Source organism: Protomyctophum parallelum (genome assembly GCF_964188405.1).
Source record: "Protomyctophum parallelum genome assembly, chromosome: 3".
Lineage (NCBI taxonomy): Eukaryota > Metazoa > Chordata > Actinopteri > Myctophiformes > Myctophidae > Protomyctophum > Protomyctophum parallelum.
This window is the reverse complement of record NC_139698.1, coordinates 9172850-9199339: the sequence shown is the minus strand read 5'-3', so window position 1 is coordinate 9199339 and position 26490 is coordinate 9172850. Positions and strand designations below refer to the sequence as shown.

The following is a 26490-nucleotide window of genomic DNA, read 5'->3' as shown; positions in this document are numbered from 1 at the left end:
AGCACTTAATTATGAACATATAATTATGAAATATAAAATAAATTATATTTCTTAAGTCTCAGTCCAAGGAGTCTTCCTTTATTTTTCATGCAGCGGGCAAGTCTTTATTTTTGCCAGTATTTTCTTTCTTTTTTTACCCAGGGTAGTAGCTGAGCACATAAGTGCTCATTTTCAGCAACGCCCTGCACATAGAAACACAGACACACACACACACACATTAAAACCAGGGAGCTGACCTGTACAACCACAGTCTGATACTGTTGACCACAAAGCAGCTCCACTGGAGCAGTTTGGGGGTTCAGTGCCTTGCTCAAGGGCACTTCAGCAGTATTGGGCGAGTGATGACCAATCACTTCACGACCCAGATGTTTCCTGCCCGTTCCGGGGAATCGAACCGGAAACCTTTCGGCAACAAGGCAACACTCCTCTAACCCTTAGGCCACTGCCCTATGTGTTTTTTAAGACCACAGCACCTGCAGTTTAACCCTGAACAGTTCCCCCTGTACTTTAGCAACACATAAGTTATGTGACATAACCACATGTATTATGTATAGGAACAAATACCTTTTCAAAACATATATTGTAACAATTGTTACAGTTGGAGTGGATGGTTTGTATTCCATATTTGTATTCCACGCCTTGAGCGATATAGTGTATGTTTTAGAGGGGAATCAAAACAAAACAGGTTAATCTGAAATAATTTATTCTCTCAACAAAAAAAAGCCACAAGGGCATCATATAAAAAAATATTGTTCTGTACAATTTAAACATACAAATACATTTCCTTCATAGTGAACAGTATTGTGTATTTTTGTACACAGCAAAGAAGAAGAAAAAAAGCAAATAAATTGAACACAGAACTGTTAACCCATTAAAACCGGGAAAGCATCTGTGTCATTTATAACAACATGAGTTTTCACAAAACTCTTAGGAGAACAGTGGTTTATAACCGTGGTTCTCAAAAACAGCAGATCTACAAGCTCACAGCACGTCACTGTTGCACGGTATCAACATTTATTCTTTTTAACAGTTTCCGTGCCGGGAATGGATTACTCCAGGTTAATGTCGCTGCCGTATCGGACATACCCGCCTTTTGTTTTATGTGTTTAATCCGCCGTAATGTAATGAATCAAAAGAAAATCCGTCTTCGTCGCGGAGTATGAGACTGGATGCCTTCGCTGTGATGACGAAACCGGAAATCGTCACATGCTGTGGGCTGCTAGGGCTTCTGGGAAATTGAGGCCAATGGAAATGCATTGGGTGCAACGCCTCATTGAAACCAATCTTGTGTGCATCTTCCGGGTGCACCAAGATGGTGGATGCTACACACAGATCATAACAAACCACGGGAGCTTTTTTTGATGGATTTTCGCGGATTAAAAGCCCAAATAATTCAGCGTATGCTCTAAAGGTAATACAACAATCTCGGCAGTGAAGGGGGGTTGATTAAAATGCGGGTTAATCGTAAAAAACAGTCAAACTGTTAAAGAAATCTCTTCTGGGGGTGCCTGGCACAAAACATTCTCAAATGGGGGCCACACAGTGGCGTGCACAGATACACTAGGGGTGCTGCCCTTGCCCTCTGGACAGCAATGTTCCCTTAACCCATTCTGACCTGAGATCAGATTCATACGAGGTTTCCGCCGGACACACACTGGTCCTGATGAACCCATTCTGACCTGAGATCAGATTCTAAAAATGTCAGTCGCTCTTTGATTTTTCAAAAATAGCAGACGTACAAGCTCGTATCGCGCCACTCGGTGGCGCGATATGAGCTTGTAGATCTGCTATTTTTCAATAGCTAAAGCACAACATGATGCCAACACCAAAATGGGTGCCCGGTCAGAATGGGTTAAAAAAATTACTTTTTTTGTACAGTATGTGGACCATGGTGACATTGATCAATTCTTGATCTTGATTTCTAATATATTATTTATGCCCCAAAATCTCACACTATTAAGTCAACCGGCCGGTTCCATGCGCTGCACAAGGTGCCCTTTTTTCACTTGAGCCCCTGCCCCTCTAAATGTCTGTGCACACCACTGGCCATACATATCAATTTGGGGGTTGTTGACACGTAAAAAAAAGTTTGAGAAGTACTGATTTAGAGGGCCTTTTGTAGAATTGGCCTCAGGTCTTATGGGTTAATCTAGTCTTCAGTGACCCAGGCGAGTATGTACATGGTAGAAGGACGTTAAGCAGTGCTGGGCAATCATTCAGCACTGTGGATGACAGTGTTTCTGAACTAAATAGACCCATGGAATGACTAACCTTGTGCACTATCAATCTTAAGAAGTACACAGTCTTCCTAAACGCAACACCAGACACACTCCAGAGACTGCCCCCGTGTGTGTGTGTGTGTGTGTGTGTGTGTGTGTGTGTGTGTGTGTGTGTGTGTGTGTGTGTGTGTGCGTGTGCGTGCACTCGCGCGCACGTGTGTAGGAATGCATGTGTGTCCTCAGACAGCTTGAACAGGATGAGTTCTGCATCTGAGCTCCTCATCAACCTATAAGGACATAACAGACACAGTATGTTAATTACACAGTGATACATTGTCTAATAAAACTCAGTTTTTAAACATTTAATATTATAGTTTTTTACAGGCTAGCTCTTGAAAAGCACTATATAAAGCCCAGATATTAATATTATTATTATACCTATCGCAGCTAAATTACTTTCTAATATAAAGCCATTATGAACCATTGGTCTATCTATCCCAGCGGTTCTCAATGTTGTTGACCCTGTTGTTGAACCGGTTCCGTTCTTTTTCCCCGCTAGTAATGGAACGGTGTTTCCACTATAAATGAATTGGTTCCGAACCCTAAAAGTTGGTTCGGAACTGGAAACCAAAACATGTCCACAGGTTCTGTGAAAGCACCAATAAGGTTCCAAGAATCTGGAACAGAAGCAGTTCTAGAACCAAGGTTCTTTCGGTGGAAAAAGGGGCCAAAGTGGGGTCTGCAGGACCAAATGCATGAAAATACAATGCGTTTTGACATGAAAACGGTTTGAAAAGCACCGCTCTATCCACCCTGCACCAGCGGGTCCTCACCTCCGAGTAGGGCGGTGGGGGTGGAGGGGGGTAGGGCGCCACGGGCGATCTCATGAAGAGGCCCCCCTCCTCCTCCTCATCCTCGTAGTCGTCCAGGAGGGGCGTGAGGCCGCTGTCCGCCCCCAGCTCTCGAGGGATGTTGCTGTAGCTTGGGGGCGCCGAGGGGAACGAGACGCAGCTCCCTCGGCCGGACGCGTAGCTGACCATGCTGTTGGTCCGGCTGTTGATGCCGCAGTAGGGGATCGTACCGATCACCAGCGGCAGCTCCACCGACAGCTTCTCGCTGCCAGGAATGTGGACGTAGATCTGCAGGGAGGAGTTATGGTTTGTTTGTTTTTTTTATATTTGAGGACATCAGGAGGTGTTACCACATGCCTCAGGTTGCCTGAATGCGTTAGCCTCGGTATCCGGGCTTTTATTTTCATTCGGCTCAAAACTGTATTTCGCTTTAACAGTGCAGAGGCGCGTCGCTCCAAAATGTGGCGACGTCAATGTTCTCCGGTATTTTCTACCGGGGAGGACCGGCACCCGCCCTTCTAGACCAGAAATCATACAGGCTGGGCCAGGCTACCCATGCGTCGTTTTACATGAACCCTAACAGCTTCCAAGTCTTCCCTACACTGCCCAAGGAAGCTCTTAGAAGGAAGTGAAGTGGTCACGTGACTGGGCTGCGCCATGACACTTTCATGGACACTTTCACGGGAGCCAAACTACACCCGGAAGTTTGGCAGAATGCACTGGAGCCAATGAGAGCTCAGTGACCAGCTCATGAACAAACATTATTTATGAATGACTGAGACCTTTTGTAAAGTGATCGCTTCTGGAAAATAAAATAATATATATAACACATTATTTTAGGCTGTCTTATTTTTTTATGTGCATACTACTTAATGTGATTTATTTTTTCAAAGAGCAGAGAGCAGCCCAGGCAGAAAACTTACTATGTGCTCTTCTATAAATACCTCAATAAAAATAAATAGTTAAGTCGAAAAACAACCACTCTGAAAAAACGTGTGACATCACTTATGTCTTCTTTCATATTCCTGAACCAATTATATGACAAAGTTGAAAGCTCGCAATCGTTCATGTATAATGTTTGTTATGAGCTGGTCCAGCCGGCTCCATTCACTGCCATGTATTCATTGCACTACCGGTGTGAGTTTGGCTCCCATGAAAGTGTCCATGAAAGTGTCATGGCGCAGCCCAGTCACGTGACCATTTCACTTCCTTCTAAGAGCTTCCTTGACACTGCCCCGGGTAGCTCCCCTGCCTCCCCGTTCCTCTGTCCGCACACAGACCACGGCGGAGGGGCGCCGTCTCAAGAGAACTTGAGCCACGAGAGACACAGTTGCCGCGTTGAGCGTTGCGAAGTTAGAGCCGACACTGCCCCGTCCAAGTTGCAACTCGATAGGCACAGAATAGTAAATTATTACACGGCATGCAGAGCCCACATCCACAACAACAACGCTATATTCTGCTCACCATCAGAGCGTAGTCCACCGCGATGATGTCACAGCCCTTCAGGGAGGGTCTCAGTTTGGGGACGCAGATGCTCTTGCCCTGCCAGACGTCGCCCATCCCGGAGATGATGTGGTCGCCCCGCACCGAGCACAGCTTCTGCCGGAGCACCTTGTTGCGCCCGTTGGCCAGGTAGGCGTGCTTGGCCACGATGGCCGCCTTGGGCACCACGATGCGCGAGCACGTGTTCTCGAACTTGGCGTCGATGGCGATCACCTCGCCCTCGCAGAAGCCCTTCCGGTCGATCTTGGCGGCGATCGACACCTGCCCGTCGGGGATGAACATGCACGTGACCTTCTTCACCGTGCTGGCGGCCGCCGGAGCCTGGAGGAGAGGAGAGGGAGATGGAGGAGGGATTTGTTGTTAACAGAGAACACCATTAAGACCACAAACAGAGTCTAAAAGTTATCTGCTACGATCATTTTTCATGATTCTCTGCTATCCAAATGTACTGGGGACTGTGGGTGGGATAGGGGACTGAGGTTTTGTGTTTTATTGTTGTATTTCTTCTGAGTCACCAACACTTAAGAGCGTTCTGACCTAATGTTTTGTATGTAACTGATTATACTTAACTACTGAAGGCTATACTCGTACATGCTGTTAATTCTTTCCCATAACTTTCCCATAAAGAATCCGTAGTTCTCGCGCTTTCAAGACTCTAAATTATTCAAAAATAGCAGATGAGGCTTGCATATCTGTTATTTTTGAATAGCCAACAGAAAAATCTAACTGATGCCTTCCTGGGTTATTACGTAATCACAAAAATACAAATAAATTTCTGTACATACAATATTTATAACTTGTGTCGTTTGTGTATATATATATATATTTAATATACCAGCAGATCAGGAGTGTTGACATCCAGGGGTTCTTCCACCTCAAATCTCCTCTCACACTGAAAGGCATGCTGGGAAGCCGTCTCCATGGAGGCCCGGACGTAGTAGCGAACGTACCCGAACTTACCCTCATGGGACGACGCCAGTCGCCTGGAAAGACCACAAACACACGTACGTCATCAGTAACACAAATTCAAACCTGCGATGGACTGTGTGTGTAATGTGTCATGGAGTCACTGCGAAGATGTATCCACTGTATCTAACGCAGTGTTGAGTTTGACAGCTAAATTGTTTAGGCATACTTTAAGTCTTCAGAAAGGTTTTTAGTTTTAGTCGAATATATATAAGATTTTAGTCGATTAAATCTACAGTTGATTTAGTCAACGAAAATGTATATTGTCGATGCCGTCGTAATGGCTGATTTTACACGTGGTTGCATGCTGCAAATAACCAAACTACAAGCTCACAAGGTGAAGCAGCGCAACGCGTCGTGAGCTTGTGGATCTGCTATTTTCAGTGCAACACCGGAATTACTTGTCTTTTACTTCTACTGGATCTCTTCTCCAGTAGTCCCTCCCTAACATCTTAGTCTAGTTTTGATTTGTTGACTAAAATATAAAAGTTAATACATTTAGACTTAGTCATAACTTTTTATGTAGTTTTTGTTATAAAATAAAAACATCATCGTTTTAGTCGACGAAAGCGACACTGATGTGATGTTAATATTGAGTGCCATAGAGACAATGTACTGATAATGTGACATTCTGTTACTCTCGGAATTCTGTCACACAAATAAATTATTGTTGTGTTTTGATGGTTGATGATTCGTTTCGTTTGTTGTTGTCTTGAATTGTAAGAAACATCATAATTCATAATGTTAATGCAATGATGCCTTCTAATAATAAACTTGAACTCACCCTGGCCCTGGCAGCTCAAATCCAAACAGAAACTCATATCTCTTCCCAGGTGTGAGAGTCGCACTGCTGTTGCCGTCTGCAGAACACAGAACACTGATTTAGTATTCATAAAATAACTACTACTAATACGCAGGTTGATAAATGTATCCGGGTGTCAATGAAACGTATTATTTAATTATTAACCTAATCATGTCACAGCAGGCAAAGAACAGGAGAAATATCAACATGCCATTCGGCTGGAAGATTGCTACAGTCTCTCCATTCATTCAGTCATTCATTCAGGACCAGAATTTTCCACATCAAGAGTAGAAATCAAGTATTTTGAATCACGATTTTATATACTGCAATCATTATACTGCAATCATGTCTTATGGAAATCTAGTTCTAAATGTCTATTGTACCAGTATGTATGCTTTATTGTATATATAAATTAAATTAAATTAAATCAAACAGGCTTCCCATTCCCTCACCTCTCTTGTCGAGATGAACCTCCTCTTCGTACCTCAGGTATTCCACTTCGTCGCGGCACTTCTGTTTGCCTTTGCTGTACGCCACTCTGGCACATCCTATGCCCAGCACTCGGATGGCCGACACGGCGGTCGTCTCCGACACCTCCAGCACCACGTTGCCCGACACCTTGTCTCCGCTGCAGTAGAACCGCTTGTTGGGGTCGTGGAAAACCACCTCGAAGGTCCTCGGCCTCTTGGCTGCGACCACCATGCTGTCGTGTGAAAGTGAAAACAGAAGCTCTCTAGGATGTGTCTGTAAACATTTGGTTTTTATAGGCCCCGCTGGACTCTCGCCGGTGTCCCGTTACTGTGGCATGCGGCCCGTGAGTGAACACATGTTTTCAATTTCTGCTTCAGCCAATCGTCATCCAGTGAGAGCTCGTGGGCACCTCGTGCACACACAGCCCCAGTGAAATGTGTAGAGGGACTACAGACTATAAATAAAACTGACAACAGAGCCTAAAAGGCTGCCGTACGGCTTCAAGACAGAGCCAAATAATGAACCTAAAATAACTTCAATGACTGAAATCTCTCTCATTCATTCACTCACTCACTATTGCTTTCATCTTAACAAAACTGTAATTTTGCAGAGAGCATTAACCTTTGGGCCACAAGGATCACTTTCTTTATTTAATCCCTTGCAGGCACCGCCAACTCGGATCAGTAGGCAGCCCAGCTTGGGTAACTAAGATGTGCAGTTAGTCCACTGGGAGCTGATGGTAGGCATACTGTAGGTGTTGAGCTCCACCTCAGCAATCCATCACTATCAGTGTACCAGACAGTAGCGGCAAGAGGCGGCAAGATGCCGGCATAGGCAGCTCCCGGCAGGATCCGCCGGGAGAATCTAGACACAGCTGCGCGACATGAGACTAATTAATTAGAGCGACAGAGAGAGAGAGGAGTGTGTGTGTGTGCACGGGTGTGCGTCAATTTAACAAAGGTGGCGGTGGCTCAGGGCTAGAGTGCCTGGATGGTAACCGTAAGGTTGCCAGTTCGAACCCGGGCTCCCCCAGAGTTACTGTCGAAGTGTCCTTGAGCAAGACACTGAACCCCTAATTGCTCCCGATGTGCTAGTTGGTGCCTTGCATGGTTTCAGCTGTCATCGGTGTGTGAATGGGTGAATGTAATGCACAATCTCTGTAAAGCGCCTTGGATAAAGGCGCTATATAAATGCACCATTTACCATTTACGATCAGAAATCAGCAGAGAGTGATCGACGTTTGCGCTACTCTATGCCGAATTGAAGTGGACTTTTTTTCTTCCTGGAAATAAAAAACGTCTGGGTTTCCGAAGCTAGATGCCGCGTAGAGCAGGCGTCTCTTCCCGGTTTTTAAACAGCTGCTGAATGACACTCGCGTGCGGCTGCATTTATTCAAGGTTAAGATTCAAGACTTTATTGCCATGTCAACAGAGTTGATTGGAATTTGTTTTAGTGCACTAAAAACATACATACGATACATACACATATTCACATCACATAATCAGACAGAACACGATACAAAAGTACAGACATCATACTGTATGAGGGGGACCAATAAATAAGAAGAATGCAAAACGTTACAATTCAGGTTGAATAAATAAATAGAAAATGCATCACAGTTCATCGTTTTACAAAGCAGCTTCACGCTGTAAAGTGCGAGTGAAAAGGGGGTCAGCATTCAAGAGGCGAACAGCCTTGGGATAAGTGCTGAAGCGGGAGGTATTGCACTTTAGAGACCGGAGTCTCTAACCTGAGGGCAGGGCCCTTTCTGAAACCAGTCCCTTGACTTGAAGTGCTCTCGGGAGGTTCCCTCGTCAGGAAGTGCCCCTCCAGCTGAATCAAGTTCCCTTGATTAGGGTGCTGGGTTTAAAAAACTGTTTGGAGATACACTCGCCCTCCTTGTGAAGAAACAGGAAACAGACACTATTCGTTGCCATGGTTACCATCATGCAATTGTGTTACCTGTTATTTTGTTTGTACAGTTATATTGCATTGCATCGTGTATGTTTGTGTGACATGTGGATTTCATTAATATGGAAAAAGGAAATACAGCATGACTGTCAAAAATGACATATACATCCATGGTGTTTATAAATCATTGTGTTAAAAGTTGTTTTGTTTGTGTGGTTTCATTTATAGTTTTTCACGGTGGGGTAAATAAAGAGCCCTTGTGAACATCAGTTGGAGCGTTGTCTATTCTGCATCAGATGAAGATTGTTTAGGAGGAGTTTATTTATCATTTATTTGTAGTGGTACTTCCATTTGTAGGTCGCGGTTTCCATGCGGACAGAAAGCAGGGCTGCACAAGGCAATCGAGTCTAGATCGGCACAGACTCGCTCTTGAGGGCTTTATAAGCCACTTCCACTCAAGGCTGCTTGGTTTCGGACAACACTTAATATGGCGCAGCCTCGCGTGAACGCGCATATCGAGGGCAAGTGTGTAGGGCGAGTGGCGAGGAGCTGGTTTCAGAAAGGGGGCAGGGGTGCGAAAAGAGAGCAGGCAGGGTGGGAGGGGTCGGCGATCACCTTCTGCATTCTGCGCTTAGTGTGTGTGGTGTAGATGGTGTAGACGGATGGAAGGTCGAGGCCAATGATTTTTGACGCTGTGCGTACCACCCTTTCCAGCCGTTTCCTCTCTAAGTCGGTGGTGTTACCATACCACACTGTGACTGAGAAGACTCGGTGGTGTTTCCATACCACACTGTGACTGAGAAGACGAGGACACTCTCCACAGTGGCTCTGTAGAAGTGAACCAACGCCTCCCCGGTCACACCGAACTTCTTTGCAACTTGATCCAGTTTTTTGTTGTTGTAACTTTTCAGTTTTTTTGCCGACACATCAAGTTGCAGCAAGAAGCCAAATGAGCAGTATGATCTACTTTAAGCTCACTATACATTGCGAATCTTGTGATGCATTGTGAGCTATTAGATCTACTATCCCCCCCCCCCCCCCTAAATACTTTAAACGTGGAATATTTGGAAGATTTTTGAAACATTCCAACGACACAAATCTGATACAGCCAGGGCTCCGTCCCTGGCACATTTTCTTTTCAGATGGGGGTTAGCGGGGACAAATACATGATATTATTTTGGGTCCATGACGTGAAAATGTTTGAGAACCACAGGTTTAAATAATTAAAAACATTTGTTAGCTCAAGCCCAAAATAGTCAACTACACTTTTCCCAACTGGCCACTCTACCCCTGCCTTTGATATAACCTCTCCGGTCAGTAATTATTTTTATCACCAGTGGGTGATACGATATGATTTCCCACAATTTATTATTAACTATATTGCTATTAGCTATTGTGTAAATGTACTTAAAGGACCACTTCACCATTTTTCAACCTATCTTCATATAATAGGTCCTCACTAATAATCACGATAAAATGACACAATTTTTTCTACTCAGTCTGTGTCTCATACGAGGGCTGTGGGCAGTTCAGAAACCAGTCCACCAGTGACATCATCGTTAGGCAGATTTATTTTTTAAAACAAGATTGTTTTACAAAAATGTTTAGATTTGTATTATCGTGGGAACGATGGCTTCCATTTTCGCATTGCAACTTTTCAGGACTGCCGTTTCTATTAGCTTGGATTCCCCATCGATGATGTCACTGGTGGACGGGTTTCTGAACTGCCCACAGCCCTCCTATGAGACACAGACCGAGTAGGGAAAAAAACTGCCATTTTATCATGATTATTAGTGAGGACCTATTATATGAAGATAGCTTGAAAAGTGGTCCTTTAAGCAGGCTTCCCTATTTTGGTGATATTTGTCTATTTTTACATTTTCAGAACTGCCCTTTTCTTTTCCCTTAAAAAAAATAACATTTATTTTTTACATTTCCGCTTGGCGCTTATAATGACATGGCCAGAATAGGCAGACACCCAGGCTTTAAGTGGTTCGTTAACAAAAATGACCCTCTTCGCGATGACAGCCGCCCCGGTCATGTTTATGGAAAGCCCACCCACTTGAAGTAGACAGTAGAAATCAAACAAATCGCTTTCAGCCTCACAAGCTGTTTTAAGCTGGAGGAGGAGGAGACACAAGTATCATATCTAATCATCATCACTTATATACACAGAGAGAGAGGGGGAGAGAGAGAGAGAGAGAGAGAGAGAGAGAGAGAGCATGCGACAGCGTGGGAACGCTTCTGTAGGAATCCACCAAGTCAGTTGCCATGGGAACTGTGGTCCGTAATAGCAACAGTCAGTGAATTAGTGTCCTCTCTCCCATCTCCACGACAACCACCGTGCACGCGGACAGCCCCCCCCCCCCCCCCCCCCCACACACACACACACACACACCCTGTGGGTCTCTATACTGTATGACAATGTTGTGTGTAAATGATGGGGTAGCAATTTGTAGTCTCTCTCCCTCTCTCTGTCTCTCTATCTCCCTCTCTCTCCTCCTCGTGAATTCTGAGAAGTGTGAACGCATCTATCCTCCAGCCTCCTGGTGGCGCAAAGGAACCTGAAGGGAGGGGGAGGCACACGCGCACGCATGCACACACACACACACACGCGCGCGTGCGCATCCCGGTAGGATGGTCGTCATGCACCAAGTGGATGCGAACACAAGACATCTTTGGTAAGCACGCTTATACGCATTAAATTCAGTTTGAATCAAATATATTTGTTATTAGCATCATTAGCAAATTGAATGTTCTGTCTCATTGCAGCCAAATTTAACACTGATGGCACAACAACACATTTAAGAATGGGATTATTCTAGATTTTGTGAAAGCAAGCTATATTTATTTGAAGTTGTTCCTAATTTTGGGTGTCTTTTGAAAAGCCTTGCTGCTGCATAATAATAATCCATGATGTTCCATGAGTATTTCATAAAGCAAGCGCACTGTCGTCTCTGTCTGGGATGCACTGAAGGAATGCGACATCAAATTCACCCAAACCCCATGTGACATTTTACCTTTACATTGGGGCGATTATTACGGCTTCATTGTCTCCAAAACATTGTCATTTCACACGGCAGAAAATCATTTTCTCCGCAAGTCGTGTCATTTTACGGAAAGTCTGTGAATTATGGAAATGACACAACATTAATATTTTCTTTACATTTTTGTAATGATCTCATGAACCAAAAAAAATGACTAAATTGTTTTGTTTTTTTTACAAATGACAAATGTCTGTTTTACTGATTATTTACTGCTTACACACATTGTGATTGTTGTCATTGTATCTGCTGTAGTTTAACCCATTCTGACCGGGCACCCATTTTGGTGTCAGCATCATGTTATGCTTTAGCTATTTAAAAATAGCAGATCTACAAGCTCATATCGCGCCACCGAGTGGCGCGATACGAGCTTGTAGGTCTGCTATTTTTGAAAAATCGAAGAGCGACTGACATTTTTAGAATCTGATCTCAGGTCAGAATGGGTTCATCAGACCAGTGTGTGTCCGGCGGAAACCTCGTATGAATCTGATCTCAGGTCAGAATGGGTTAGGCTAGTTGGCAGTGTTTGTGTTGAATCCTGGTATTACATAACTCCATGCGTGACATCACCACAACTTCAGTCAAAGCATAGTGACAGAAGAGGCTGCGTTGTCATCGATAGAAACGTTTGACAGGATTACGTCACAATCAGTCTTGCCAGATTGTGAAAAGAAAAAACAAAACACATCCGTGTGAAGTGAGGGGGCACTCCCATCATATACAAGATATATGAAATGTAAGATGACAACTGCATTTATGTGATATATATATATATATATATAAGCCCCGAGCTGAATTAAAACAGTTGCACTGCGTTTAGAAAAGTCGATTTGCTCATCCACATATGACGTAAATTCTCCTTTCATTGTCAATGGCAAATGTGACAAATAGCTGTATATAGGAGCAAAAGAATAAGCAACCAGGTCTATGAAAACAAGCCCAAAAGGAGAGACTATATAGGCCATGAGCGTTTAAAGGAGAATTCCATACTAAAAGGCTTTCTTACCTTTCTTTGTAGTCGTTACGTCCCCACCAAAGAGGTCCAGGTGTTATTTTGTGCAAAAGCTCCTTATTGGCTATTTCCCCTACCATAAGCCCTCAATGAATTGCATTGAATTGAATGGGATGTATGGGGTGTTGTGCTAATTCGCTTATTTCCATCGAAATAAGTAGTAAAGTGTGCCACTTGGGTTATTATTTACATTATGAAGAGAGGATATATACAAAATAATTATAATTTTGAGCGATGGAAATAAGCAAATTAGCACAACACCCCATAGCCCCATTCAATTCAATGCAATTCATTGAGGGCTTATGGTAGGTGAAATAGCCAATAAGGAGCTTTTGCACAAAATAACACCTGGACCTCTTTGGTGGGGACGTAACAACTACAAAGAAAGGTAAGAAAGCGTTTTAGTATGGAATTCTCCTTTAAAAAGAAAATCACACCCGTGTGAAGTGAGGAGCGCTCCAATCATCGTACATCATCATCAAGAATGGTGGTCCCTTATTGGGCATTGGCCAAGGGTGGCCACCGAAATACCCAGCCGATTGGCTCAGACACATGCCACGTAAATTCTACATTAATTGTCAATGGCATTTTTAATGTTTGTTCAGACAACACAAACATTAAACACTGTAGCTGTTTATAGAGGGGCTATAGCGCCCCTAAATTGTGGAACATTTTTGAAGGGTGCTATAGCCCCTCCTATATACAGGTTTAATGTTTGTCTTTAGTTCAATGTTTGTTTTGTAAACACCATTGACAATGAAGGGAACACTTACGTCATAATGTGCCTCATTATGTCATACTGTCTCTTTATTGTTAATGGCGTTTAATGTTAATGTTGGCACCGTTTGTGTAACATCACCATTAGGCCTACATCACCTAATCAACATGAGTTAGACTTTAACCCATTCTGACCTGAGATCAGATTCATACGAAGTTTCCACTGGACACACACTGGTCTGATGAACCCATTCTGACCTGAGATCAGATTCTAAAAATGTCAGTCGTTCTTCGATTTTTCAAAAATAGCAGACCTACAAGCTCATATCGCGCCACCGAGTGGCGCGATATGAGCTTGTAGATCTGCTATTTTTCAATAGCTAAAGCATGACATGATGCTGACACCAAAATGGGTGCCCGGTCAGAATGGGTTAATATATTACCAGCCCTCACTTCACACGGGTGTGATTTTTCAAATCCACAAAAACAAATAACACGCAACTACCTAGCTCTGTTCCATAACCTTCCGCTTCGCAGAAGGCTATGGGACTTTCAGTTTTAAATCTCAAATCGAAATCAGACCAGCCTCTCCTCTTTAGTGGAAATCTCACGAACGTTTGACCTACTCACCAATACAAAGACGGGTTGTGTCAATAGAAAGCCTACTTTCCTTAGTGGACGCACTCTGAGCCCCCCACCACACGTATAAACGGTACTTTTTGGCCAGAAAGGGATTTTTTTCCACCGGAGGAAAAATATTCTCTATGAGGCAGTTCTCTGTGCAATATCAGTAGAGGGCGCAGCAGAGTAACTAAAAATGTTTTTTTTTCCGGTGGAAACAAAATCCCCTTTTGGCCAAAAAGTACCGTTTATACGTGTGGTGGGGGGGCTCAGAGTGCGTCCACTAAGGAAAGTAGGCTTTCTATTGACACAACCCGTCTTTGTATTGGTGAGTAGGTCAAACGTTCGTGAGATTTCCACTAAAGAGGAGAGGCTGGTCTGATTTCGATTTGAGATTTTAAACTGAAAGTCCCATAGCCTTCTGCGAAGCGGAAGGTTATGGAACAGAGCTAGCAACTACCCAGATTTAAAAGCTACTTTGCAGGGAAAAACAAGGCCAAAGTCGCTGATAGTAAGCAGAGATGGCAACACTGACATCAGCCGCATCATAGATAGAAACATTATTTTGACAGGATTACGTCACAAATGCAGAATGCTGACTCTAGGTGTAGTTCCATCTCCTCTGGAAACACCTCCTGAATGCTATATAGTCTGAAACTACTCCTGAATGCTATGATGGAGGGGAAAGGAACTGGTCGGAATAATGTGTTCATTCCACACGCTACGTCCAGCCGGGGAAGCTCCCGCCTGTCAGGTTGAAAAGAAGCAGCTTGGACTGACTCCTCATGCATAGACATAAACATCTTGAAAAATCTTGAATCAGGATTCGATCATTGACACTGGGTGAAAACATGGGTTGCAAAATCGTGGGATAAAGATTTAAGGCAAAATAAATAAATAAATAAATAGCGCCCCTCACTGATTTTTTTTATTGAACATAGCTCATGCTTTGCTCTGCTTACTTTAGAGTTCGCACTTGTAAGTCGAAAATCTGACCGGTCTGAACTGAGTGGTGCTGTACTGTACTTGTGCTCTACTGTAGAAGCTCTCCTCCCTGGCCTGTGTACGTGTGTGTGTGTGTGTGTGTGTGTGTGTGTGTGTGTGTGTGTGTGTGTGTGTGTGTGTGTGTGTGTGTGTGTGTGTGTGTGTGTGTGTGTGTGTGTGTGTGTGTGTGTGTCTGCACAACAGTGACACTTGGTGGTCAACAAACGCTATTTCCATGCTTGGACACATACACATAGGGACACACATTGGTGTATATAGGAGTGGTTAACACCACTCAAACAAAAAGGTAAAATAGTATTTTTAAATGTGTGGCACAGTTGGATAGAATAGCTATTCAAAACGAGATTATCTCGTTTTGGCACAGATTTGGTTAAGTACAAAATGGTTTACATGTTTATTGTGGAGGCAGCAGGTTTAAATACAGCCACAATCAACAAGTGTTATCCATTCAGGCATTGACAACTTTCTAAAACCCTGAGATTGGAACCCTGGTCTCCTGTGTGGGGAAAACAAACATCTACATTTAGCTAAATAACTAAATTGTAAACCGTAAACACTGCCTGGCCTGTAGCTCTGGTCCATATCCCTAATGCCCTGCATTCATTATAATTAAGGCATTAATAGAGCTATGGACCAGAGCTACCTGGCCTGGGGAGATAATATTGGGCTCATGATGAGATTCAAGGCACAATGGAAGAGGACTGACCTAGCCTGGATCCAGCCCATAGACCCCGCCCACTCTCTGAGTGGAGCTTCAGGTCAGGAAGCTCGCTCACTCAGTCTGATAATCAGGCTAGCTAGGACTGACCACCATGTTACACTCAAACCAAAGTTAAAATCATCCATCCACTGCAGTCTGCAGATCAATTGTATAATGCATTAAACATAGGCTTAGGCCTATATACTGCATATTGGATAAAATAATCGTAGATTGCAGCTTTAAGCACAACAGAGGACAATGCTTACATGGTAGTGAGACTCCGCCAGGGGTCCAAAATGGAGAAGCAGTCCAAGTTAACTTTGGCAAACAAGTCGAAAGAAGCAGGCAAGAATCCAAATTCCAATACGCTGACTGAAGACAGGAGCCTAGGCATGCAGGGCTGAATCTGAGATGGACCTCAGATATTCTAGTACCCTATAGTACTAACTATACTGTTAGTACTGTAGAGAACGAAACTTCAGAAACACATAGCTTGTGATCTGACAAAGGAACGGGTAAAACGGGGGAGAAAACAGCACAAAGGTAACAGGAAGAAGGAACACAGGTTAAAACACTAGACACCGATGGGGTCTGATTACACTGATAAGCAACACACTGGGGACATCTGGTGGACAATGTGGAGAAGCACACAGACTTCTGAAACCTTTCCATAGCTAGGAGGATCCCCAGCCAAAATACAGTAGCCTCTGCATGGTAGCCCAGCTGCTCTGCCCTGTTGGGAAATGGCTTTAAAAGAAGAATAACTGACAGGCAGACACCAGAGAGAGAGGAAGATAGAACTTCATTGTCATAAAACGAAATTTAAAGTGCCAACCAATCAGTGCATCAGATCACAAAACATAAAGCTAAAAATATTAAACTAAAACAACAAAACACACATGACCGTACTTCCTGTTATTGCACAACCCCTGTAGCACTATATATATATATTGCACAATAAACATGTAATTTCAGCTGTTATTGCAGAGAGAGAGAGAGAGACACACACACACACACACACACACACACACACACACACACACACACACACTGTTTGCTTTGAGATCAATTGTATCTAGGCTGTTTTCTGCTCTGTACTATTCTGTTTTTATTCTGCTTGTTTTTGTTTCTATTTCCTGCATGTAAAGCACTTTGTGAGTGCTATAGCCTATAAATAAAATGTACTTTTATGTACAGCTATCATAGTTGCTGCCTGACCTGTCCTGAGTGCTATAGCCTATAAATAAGATGTACTTTTATGTACAGCTATCATAGTTGCTGCCTGACCTGTCCTTTACATGTGCCAAGTTCTTGAGCTTAGTCCAGTTACCCTGGGTAAACATAGTACCTTTCCTTTCCTTTCCTTAGTCCAGTTACCCTGGGTAAACATAGTACCTTTCCTTTCCTTTCCTTAGTCCAGTTACCCTGGGTAAACATAGTACCTTTCCTTTCCTCACGCATGACTAATGAGTCATGAATCTTGCACTCTATTGCAGGCTGCCTCGACCACGGGACACAAATGCATGCTTGTCCGCTTGGGTGCAGTACTTAGTTTAGACAGTTTTTGGTTTAGACTAGTCATTGGTTAGACCAGTCATTAGTCCTATACAACTACAACCTATCTCAAACCCTCACCCTAAACCTAACCTCCCACGGGGCAGCACACCTAAACCTAACCTTAACCCATGTCTAACCAATGACAAGTCTAAACTAAGTATGCACCCCTGTCCGCTTCTGGTGTCATTATAATAGAGTCTAGACTACTAGAGGCATGGAGCGACCCCATAGCAGAGAGGCCTGACAGTGACCATTTTCTGCATGTCACTCCCTTATACTCTAAGGTCACTCCCCTATAGTAGCCTCGGAAACCCAGGCGTTTTATTTCCTGGAAGAAAGAAAAACTCCCCTAGTAGCTCTCTCTCTCTCTCTCTCTCTCTCTCTCTCTCTCTCTCTCTCTCTCTGTTTCCTGTCTCTCTCTCCACTGTGTCAAATAAAGGTGCTGGCCAAACACCACAATGTCTAGTATAGTCCGGCAGTCGAGGTGGACGGGTGGGAAATTTGGTATATAGTCTTTTTTTTATTGGCCTAAAATATTGTCTATATGTATAGTATATATATTCATGAATCCACTTGCTGACCGGCTGCCGATTTGGGCAATTTTTTGAATAGGGGTTTCTTGTGACCCTTCCATTAACATCCTATGGCAGGCAAAATGTCAAACTTTCCTTTTGCTTTAAGTAGCATGTGACATGTCAAACTAGGGGGTTTTCATGATTCTGAATTCATTCCAATTCAATTAGTTTTGCACATTGAGAAAATAATTGCCCAATACTAACAGCCGGTCAGCAAGTGGATTCATGAATGGATGTAGGCTGTATAGACAATATTTTGTCCAATAAAAAAAGACTATATACCAAATTTCCCACTTTAAACAAAAGAAGCCTGTCGGCAGTGTCGGCTGCCGGACTAGTATGCCAGTATTCCAACGTCCTGATAACGGTTGATTTCGTATATTTAATGCAGTGATAACGGATGAATCCGCTGGCCATCAAACTTCTCCAAAAATGAACTCACTATAATCACTTAAAACCCCTATCTTTGCTTAATTGGTTGACAAGGGTCCACCAGGGCTCTGCACTAGCTATGCTTGTATTAACCTTTACACACCAAATCTCTGGTTCTGCAGAAAATAGATGTTCAACGAAGCTCACAGGATCTAGATTTGCTAACTCCGATGAATGTTTGTCGCACCCCAGAATAGGGACGGCAGTGAATAGAGGACATTCGTTTTGTTGACAAGATGCGGATCTGCACAGACACATGCCTGTGTGGGGAGGGTGTGACTCATTTCAAGGTTATTTATAGAGGCTGTGTCACTTTAAGATAGCACTAAAAAGCTTTTTATTATTCTTGTCACTTAGTGCGGTGCATGTTCAGAGAGGTCATTGCTGCTGTTGAGGGAATGCATTCAGTCTTGAGTCTTGACGGTCTTCACTTCACACTCGACATGCACTTCCTCAGCATTACTCAAAGGTTTTTACTTAAGTAAAAGTATCATTACTGCAACTAACTACTCTGTTCCAAGTTAAAAGTCCTGAAATCCAAATGTACTTGAGTAAAAGTACAAAAGTATTAGTATCCAAATGTATTTTTTAAAGTACTAAAAGTAAAAGTAGTCATTATGTAGTAGAATGTGCCATTTCAAGTTTTCAAGTCCATTATTTATTTGTTCCCATTTAAAGCCTGGAACCAAGCCATCCAGGCTCCTGGCTGACCATAAGACATTTGATTCTGTGTCAAAAACTATTTGAGTAATTATTTATATTATATAGGTACTAATAAATACATAAATAAAAATTGCGGTGAAAAAAATAATAATAATGTGCTTTCTATAAGTGTAACTGCAAATTGGCCGCCATGGGCCGAGTACACTAACGAGTCATGATTCACTCTCGCAGGTCATGTGACATCTGATGCCGACAGGAGTGCGCGAGAGAAGGCGGGATCATGGGAGACGGAGGCTCCCTCCACATCGAGGGGAACGCCCTCCTCAAAGCCGTCTTCCAGGGAAAGCTGCGTCTGACTCGCTTGCTCTTGGAGGGCGGGGCTTACATCAACGAGGGCAATGAGCGCGGCGAGACGCCCGTCTCCGCCGCCTGCATCGCCGGCTACGACGACCCGGTGTGTATAATGATGTTAACCCATTCTGACCTGAGATCAGATTCTAAAAATGTCTTCTATGTCAGTCGCTCTTCGATTTTTCAAAAAATAGCAGACCTACAAGCTCGTAGCGCGCCACTCGGTGGCGCGCTATGAGCTTGTAGATCTGCTATTTTTCAATAGCTAAAGCATAACATGACACCAAAATGGGTTCCCGCCCAAAATGGGTTTACTTAACCCATTCAGGAAGGGAACCCCTTTTGGTGTTTTAAAGCATTATGTTATATGCTTTAGCTATTGAAAAATAGCAGATCTACAAGCTCATATAGCGCGGCACCAAGTGATGCTTGTAGATCTGTTTCTAAATGAAACGTCATTCATTTAGAAACAGGTGATACGCGGGGCTGTTGAGTGATTTCCAACGAGCCCTTCCAAACTCCAACACTCCATGGCCATGCTGCTCAATGTTTTGCCACTCAGTCTAGATGAGGAGAGCGTGTCCCAGTGTCTCGGTCTCAGCCAAACACTTTGAAATAACACAGATTGGCATAGAGTATATGGGGAGGATTACAGTGCAATATGTACGGATCTGGGGGTTTTCTAGTAGTGTATGGCATAGACCATAGGAGGGGCGCCGTCTCAAGCAAACTTGAGCCACGAGAGAAGTCCCCCCTGATGATCAGCCCCACTTCCCTTGCAGAGGGCGACGATCGAGTTTCATCTACTAATACATCAAATTAATCAATACCACAATGATTGTCATATGAATTGTCTTGTCCACCACACAGGTGGCCCGTCAGAAGATGGTGCGCTACCTGCTGGAGAAAGGCGCCGATCCCAACATCCCGGACAAGGGCGGCCGGACGGCGCTGATGCACGCGTGCGCCGGGCAGGCCGGCAGGGAGGTGGTGTCGCTGCTTCTGGAGAACGGAGCCGATCCCAGCCTGAAGGACTACTCTGGCTCCTCCGCCCTGGTGCACGCCATCAACCGGGGAGACCGCGACACGCTGCAGGTCAGTGCTCTGGTCCATACTCCATACATAGCCTTAAGGACTTCTCCTTAATAATAATAATAATAATAATAAAACTTTATTTGTATAGCACCTTTCATGACATGAAATGCAGCTCAAAGTGCTTTACAGAACAATGGAGAATAAAAGAAAAGCAAGGCAATGACATTAAAAAACAAGCAGTAATGCAGTACAGTGAGGACACGAAAAATAAAAAATATAAGATCAATTAAAGGCAATGTTGTAGAAGTGGGTCTTGAGCTGAGCTTTAAAAATGTCTACAGAGGCTGCCTGACGAAGGTACAGTGGGAGCTTGTTCCAAGCCGACGGCCCGTAGAAGCAAAAAGCTGCTTCCCCGTATTTTTTAGTTGCCATTTTTTGGGGCAAAGCGAGCAGGCCGGCGGTGGAAGACCTTAGCGGGCGGTTTGGGACATATTTAGGCAGGCAGTCATGTAGGTAGGAAGGTGCGAGACCATTAGGGCTATGTTACTCTCGACTTCCTGCCGCCACATGAAGACTGCACAGCCTGTCAACTTCTGCAATAATAAATAGAACGATTTCGCTACTCACCAATTCAAAGACGGTTTTAGGCGGCGAAAGCCTACTTTCTCTAGTGGACGCACTCCGAGCCCCCCACCACACGTATAAAATGCACTTTTTGGCCAGAAAAGAAAATATTTCACCGGAAGGATTTTCTATTGACATTAAATGGTAAATGGTAAATGGTGCATTTTTATAAAGCTTTACATAGATTGTGCATTACATTCACCCATTCACACACACATTCATACACCGATTGTGGCGGAAGCCATGCAAGGTACCAACCAGCACATCGGGAGCAATTTGGGGTTCAGTGTCTTGCCCAAGGACACTTCGACATGTAGACAGGAGGAGCCGGGATTCGAACCGCCGACCCATGGATCATTGGAAGACCTGCTCTACCTTCTGAGCCACAGTCGCCCCATTATCTGTAGAGGGCACAGTGGAGTAACTAAAACATACCTTTGTCTTTGGGTGAAATAGATACTTTTGCTACTTTTAAGTGCATTTTGATGCCAATACTTTTGTACATTTTTAATTACGGACTTAATTACTTATATTATATATTACTTATATTATATATATTAACCCATTCTGACCGGGCACCCATTTTGGTGTCAGCATCATGTTATGCTTTAGCTATTTAAAAATAGCAGATCTGCTATTTTTTGAAAAATCGAAGAGCGACTGACATTTTTAGAATCTGATCTCAGGTCAGAATGGGTTCATCAGACCAGTGTGTGTCCGGCGGAAACCTCATATGAATCTGATCTCAGGTCAGAATGGGTTATTATATATTATAGAGTATTATAGTCATATTTCTATATTGCAGTGTTGGTAGTTAGTTGGTAGTAGTAGTTTTACTGAAGAAAAACTACATTTCCCACACACTGCTCTGCTGCAGGTCCTGCTGGACGCCTGCAAGGCCAAGGGCAAGGAGGTCATCATCATCACCACCGACACCTCGCCCTCGGGCACCAAGAAGACCAAGCAGTACCTGAACGCTCCCCCCTCCCCCTCCCCCCTGAACGCTCCCCCCTCCCCCTCCCCGGGCGTGGCGGACAAGCAGCCGCCCCCGGACTGCTGCATGTCTCCGTCCGAGGTAGGCCTACGTCTCTAAAATGTTCTGATGAATTGAAAATGGTGGACCCTGTTGTAAACAAGTCTGAGTGCTTTATATCATGGTTCGTCCACAAGTTTTCAACCTTTTTCATATCAAGGCAACATTATTTATTCTGCATTTGATGAGATTTAGCCTCTCAGACAACAAGACGTTGGCAAGATTTTGGACTTGTAAATTAATTAATGCAGATAGGCTATTTAACAATAATGTAATCTTGAAAGTGTAAAAAGTTAAAGATCTATAAGGGTCCATTTGGTTACCAACTCTCTACAGCCATGGGGACCACCTGGAACCTCCTCAAGGACCACTGGTGGTCCCCGGCCCACTGGTTGAAAAGTGAAAACCCATGGTTTATTTATTGACTTTTGCTTTCACTTCGAAATGTACCCATACTAGTGATTATACTGTGAAATAAAACATTAAACATCAATCAATCAGGTGGTGATCGGCACGTCCAGCTCGCCGGTGGAAGGCAGCGCCAAAGAGGAGGGTGGGGAGGGGATCTTCAGCTTCGCTCTGGTCTCAGCTCTGCCGCTGCCCAGCGCCAGACCTCCCGGCGAGACGAAGCGGCCGGCCCCTCGGAAGCTTCTCAAGAGGCTGAACTCGGAGCCCTGGGGCCTGGTGGCTCCCTCCTCTTTGCTGAGGGGGGTGGACGGGGGTCTGGAGGAGGAGGTGACCACCCCCAACCACCTGAGCGGGCTCGTCAGAGAGATGAACGGCCTGTCCGTCGCGGAGACGGCGACGGCCAGGCCTCGGTTGTCGCGCCGCCACAGCATCGAGACCCACGACCCCTGCTCTCCCAAGCTCGTCGACCGCTCCTGTTCCGAGGACTGCGCGCAGCTCTACAATTCCTTCTGGGCCGACAAAGTCCAACAGCACCAGAGTCTGTATCGGAGGAACACCGCCCCCGAGTCCCAGGAGAGCGTTGTCGGAGGAGGCGGTGCTTTGGCGCCCCGGGCCCTGGCTCATCCCAAGCTCACCCGAATGGAACACTACGAGTCCGACACGCACCTGTGTCCATCCGAGTCCATCCCCGGATCGCCGGACTCGGGGCGCATATCGGTAGAGCGGCGGAAGTACAACACCTCGCCTCTCACTCTGTTGGTCGGCAACTCCAGGGAGTCCTTGGAAAACATCCCCAACTCCGTCTCTCCCCTCACCGGGAGGCGTCGGGCCCCCGGCATCCTGGAGCGGAGAGGGTCCGGGACCCTCCTGCTGGACCACATCTCCCACACGCGGCCCGGCTTCCTGCCGCCGCTCAACGTCAACCCGCACAGGCCCATCCCGATCATCAGGGCCAACGGGAAGCTCAGCACGTCCCCGGTCCACTCCGGGCACAAGATCCTGGTCCCGATGGCGCCGGCCTCGCCCAAACGGGGTCCGCCCGACTTCAAGACCAAGAAGAAGCTGTTGAGGAGACACTCCATGCAGACGGAGCAGATGAAGCAGCTGTCCACCTTCCAGGAGCTCCTGGCCGAGAAGGTCAGCGAGTCTAACGGGGATTGATGGCTGGGTATAAAAGGCTGAACGTATTAGCAGATGCAATCGCGTGCAAGGGCTCCATGTTCAGAAGCCTGCATTATGTGCAAGCGGGTCCAGCCAAAATAGACCAGATGCATATCTTTTTGCTGGATCAATTTGCATTTGATTCTGTGTCAAAAAAAGAAAACAAAAGAAAGAAAGAAATGGTATATAGTAATATACTATATTTATTTAATAATATATTTATATATATTTAATAAATACCTTTTTTTTTTTTGCTATTTTCAAATACCTTTTGACACATAATCAAATGGTTTTTGGTCATGATTCACCAGGCTTAAAATAATTAAATATTTTCGGAAATCTCGATGAATGGGCTTCATATCTGTGGAACTACAAAATGGCCGGTGGGATTCATGAACACTGGCTTTAATCCCACCAGCGTTCTGGGATAGACCCGCCTTTAATACCATGTGTCTGATTGGCTCCTGGGCAGGCATATAGTTATACTGAGGTTAGGGTTAGTTAGGTTTAGCTTTACCGAGGTTATAGGTTTAGATTTAGGCATAGTTGTAAAAACGAGAACTGTCAATCACAGCGACTACTGGCCAATCCATAGTGTCAATTCACCCTAACAGTGTTGACTTTTTTCCAATCCAATCCACTTTATTTATAAAGCACATAACTCAAGGTTTACAAAGTGCTGTACAGAAAGTTAAAAAAGCTTAACACACTGTAAAGCTAAAACACAAAAACCAATAGCAAGATCACACTGTGAAAAAGAACACATAACACAAAAACATAGAGTAGACCACAGACTCGCTAAAACGGAATTAAAAGCCAAGGCGAGATTAAAATGTCTCGGTGGTGGGGGCCAGTTTGACATGCATGGAAATGGAGCTCATTCCAGAATTTGGGGTTTATGACAGAAAAGACTGTCACCTCGTGAGCCTCTTTGTTCTGAACTACTTAAACTCAATAAACAGTGGCACTATGTTATTTTTAGCTTAGATTTATTATGCGTGCTCTTCCCCTTACCATGTAATAGAGCTGTACCCATTTCTTCCTTCCCGATACCTACAAACAACTTGTATAGGCTATCGATAGAGTAGTAGGCTACTGATCCCGATACCAGTGTGTAATTTAATGTTTGTGTAAGACGGAAATCTACATAATATAGGAGGGGCTCGACAAATCTAGGACAGTAGTTCTCAAAGTGGGCTCCAAAGTGACCCTCTCTCCATTTGGGTTCCATCAGTGTTACGGGGGTCCTTACGTTTCAGAACCACTGATCCAGAAATGAATACACATTTAATTAATTAATAATAATTGAAGTGCAGCTCCAAGTTAGTAAAGTTACCAATAATGTAAATGAAATATATCGTCATGTGATAAATTAAGTGGTATCGGACTGGCATACTCGTCCGTCTCGCTGATACCGATAGGCCCGATACCAAGCATTTTAGGCAGTATCGGCAGCTTTTCCGATCTTGGTATCAGTGTGGGAACAACTCTACCACGGAGGCTTGTGTTTCTGGATGTGTTCTCTGTTCAGTGGGCTTATAGGGATATTATTGCCAGTGACGTTTACACTTCCTGTGAAATATCACACACACTTTGTATTCCTACCCAGCTGTCAAAAAAAAAGAGACTCATTACTAGATGTTTACAATTGCAAAGTTTGCACGTATCTTTAATGAATTATTACAAAACATTTCAGTTTATATACACACTAGAATCGCTGCGTGTATACTATTTACATGAAGATGGAGAAACATGAAGAACTCATGACACAACTTCATGAAAATGAAGTCAATGTTGAAATTCTGAGCTCCTCTTTCAAGCTATATTGTTCACCAATTTGCGTTATTAAGTAATTCCCTTTATTTATTTAATTGCAGCTTATTTAATTTCAGAATGTGGAAATGATGTCGCTGTACCTAATTAATGTGCTGTATATTTATGTACTGTATGGATCATACCTTGCTCTGATGTACATTTATTTATATTCAAATTTGCTTAATTTGTTATTATAGTCAAATATCTTGATTCGGTAGACTTAAGAATCCACTACAGGACATACCCTCTTCCTGATCTATAATGTACAGTATACATTGCAGTGTTTACATTAGTGGTTCTCAAAGTGGGGTCCGGGGACCCCCAGGGGTGCTGGCACACGTGTGTGTGTGTTGGGGGCTCAGTTTCCTGTTCTATGATCCTCACAAAGCAGGACTTGTATTATGGTGGTCCGTGCAGTATACCAGAGGGCCAGTTCTAATACTAATTAAATTACATCCCGCGGGCCAAAGATAATTCATTCACAGGCCTGATTTGGCCCCCGGGCCTTGAGTTTGACATATATGCCTTACGGGTTATAAAATTAACAAATAAAATAGCATTCTAAGAACAAAATACTTGAAAAAGATGTTTGAGAACCACCGCATAGGGGTTGAACTGAGGTTGACACACAACAGGGCCCATTTCATACTTCCAGAGAAACCCCATTTACAGCTGCAATTTGTAACTTTATTCCTCATTCAAACCCTGGTGACGTCTACCCGCTCAACAAAGAGACAGTCCTCAGTGACTAGGGGGGGATACAGTAGGCCAGGGGTCTTCAACAGGGGGTCCTAGTTAACCCATTCTGACCTGAGATCAGATTCATACGAGGTTTCCGCCGGACAAACACTGGGTCTGATGAACCCATTCTGACCTGAGATCAGATTCTAAAAAAATGTCAGTCGCTCTTCGATTTTTCAAAAATAGCAGACCTACAAGCTCGTATCGCGCCACTCGGTGGCGCGATATGAGCTTGTAGATCTGCTATTTTTAAATAGCTAAAGCATAACATGA

The 26490-nt window shown here is 44.1% G+C and overlaps 2 protein-coding genes across 3 annotated transcripts; one reads left to right on the top strand and one right to left on the bottom strand.

Annotated features, from left to right (window-relative positions):
- Positions 1-686: 686 nt before the first annotated feature.
- On the bottom strand, positions 687-16252 carry LOC310856096 (thioredoxin-interacting protein-like). 2 transcript variants are annotated; one of them, XM_083761313.1, is made up of 7 exons: positions 16089-16252; positions 6794-7044; positions 6324-6399; positions 5409-5556; positions 4535-4894; positions 3053-3358; positions 687-2506 (listed from the first exon to the last, which is right to left on the bottom strand). In XM_083761313.1, the coding sequence occupies exons 1-7, from the start codon at positions 16214-16216 to the stop codon at positions 2459-2461; spliced, it is 1317 nt and encodes a 438-aa protein (XP_083617439.1). In that variant the 5' UTR covers positions 16217-16252; the 3' UTR covers positions 687-2458. The 2 variants fall into 2 exon arrangements, with proteins under 2 accessions (XP_083617439.1, XP_083617440.1); XM_083761314.1 differs by lacking the exon at positions 16089-16252 and having other exon boundaries at positions 6794-7063.
- Positions 16253-19201: 2949 nt separating this feature from the next.
- ankrd34a (ankyrin repeat domain 34A) lies at positions 19202-23661 on the top strand (the record flags this gene model as incomplete). Its single annotated transcript, XM_083760982.1, has 4 exons — positions 19202-19503; positions 20271-20495; positions 21937-22134; positions 22594-23661. The coding sequence occupies exons 1-4, from the start codon at positions 19330-19332 to the stop codon at positions 23659-23661; spliced, it is 1665 nt and encodes a 554-aa protein (XP_083617108.1). The 5' UTR covers positions 19202-19329.
- Positions 23662-26490: the final 2829 nt, after the last annotated feature.

Excerpts from the sequence above, each read along its gene's own strand:
- LOC310856096 (XM_083761313.1), bottom strand. The coding sequence starts at position 16,216 with ATGCCTAGGCTCCTGTCTTCAGTCAGCGTATTGGAATTTGGATTCTTG. Across the intron at positions 5,557-6,323 it reads TTTGAGCTGCCAGGGCCAGG|GCGACTGGCGTCGTCCCATG; the intron begins GTGAGTTCAAGT and ends TGGTCTTTCCAG. Across the intron at positions 4,895-5,408 it reads TCAACACTCCTGATCTGCTG|GCTCCGGCGGCCGCCAGCAC; the intron begins GTATATTAAATA and ends CCTCTCCTCCAG.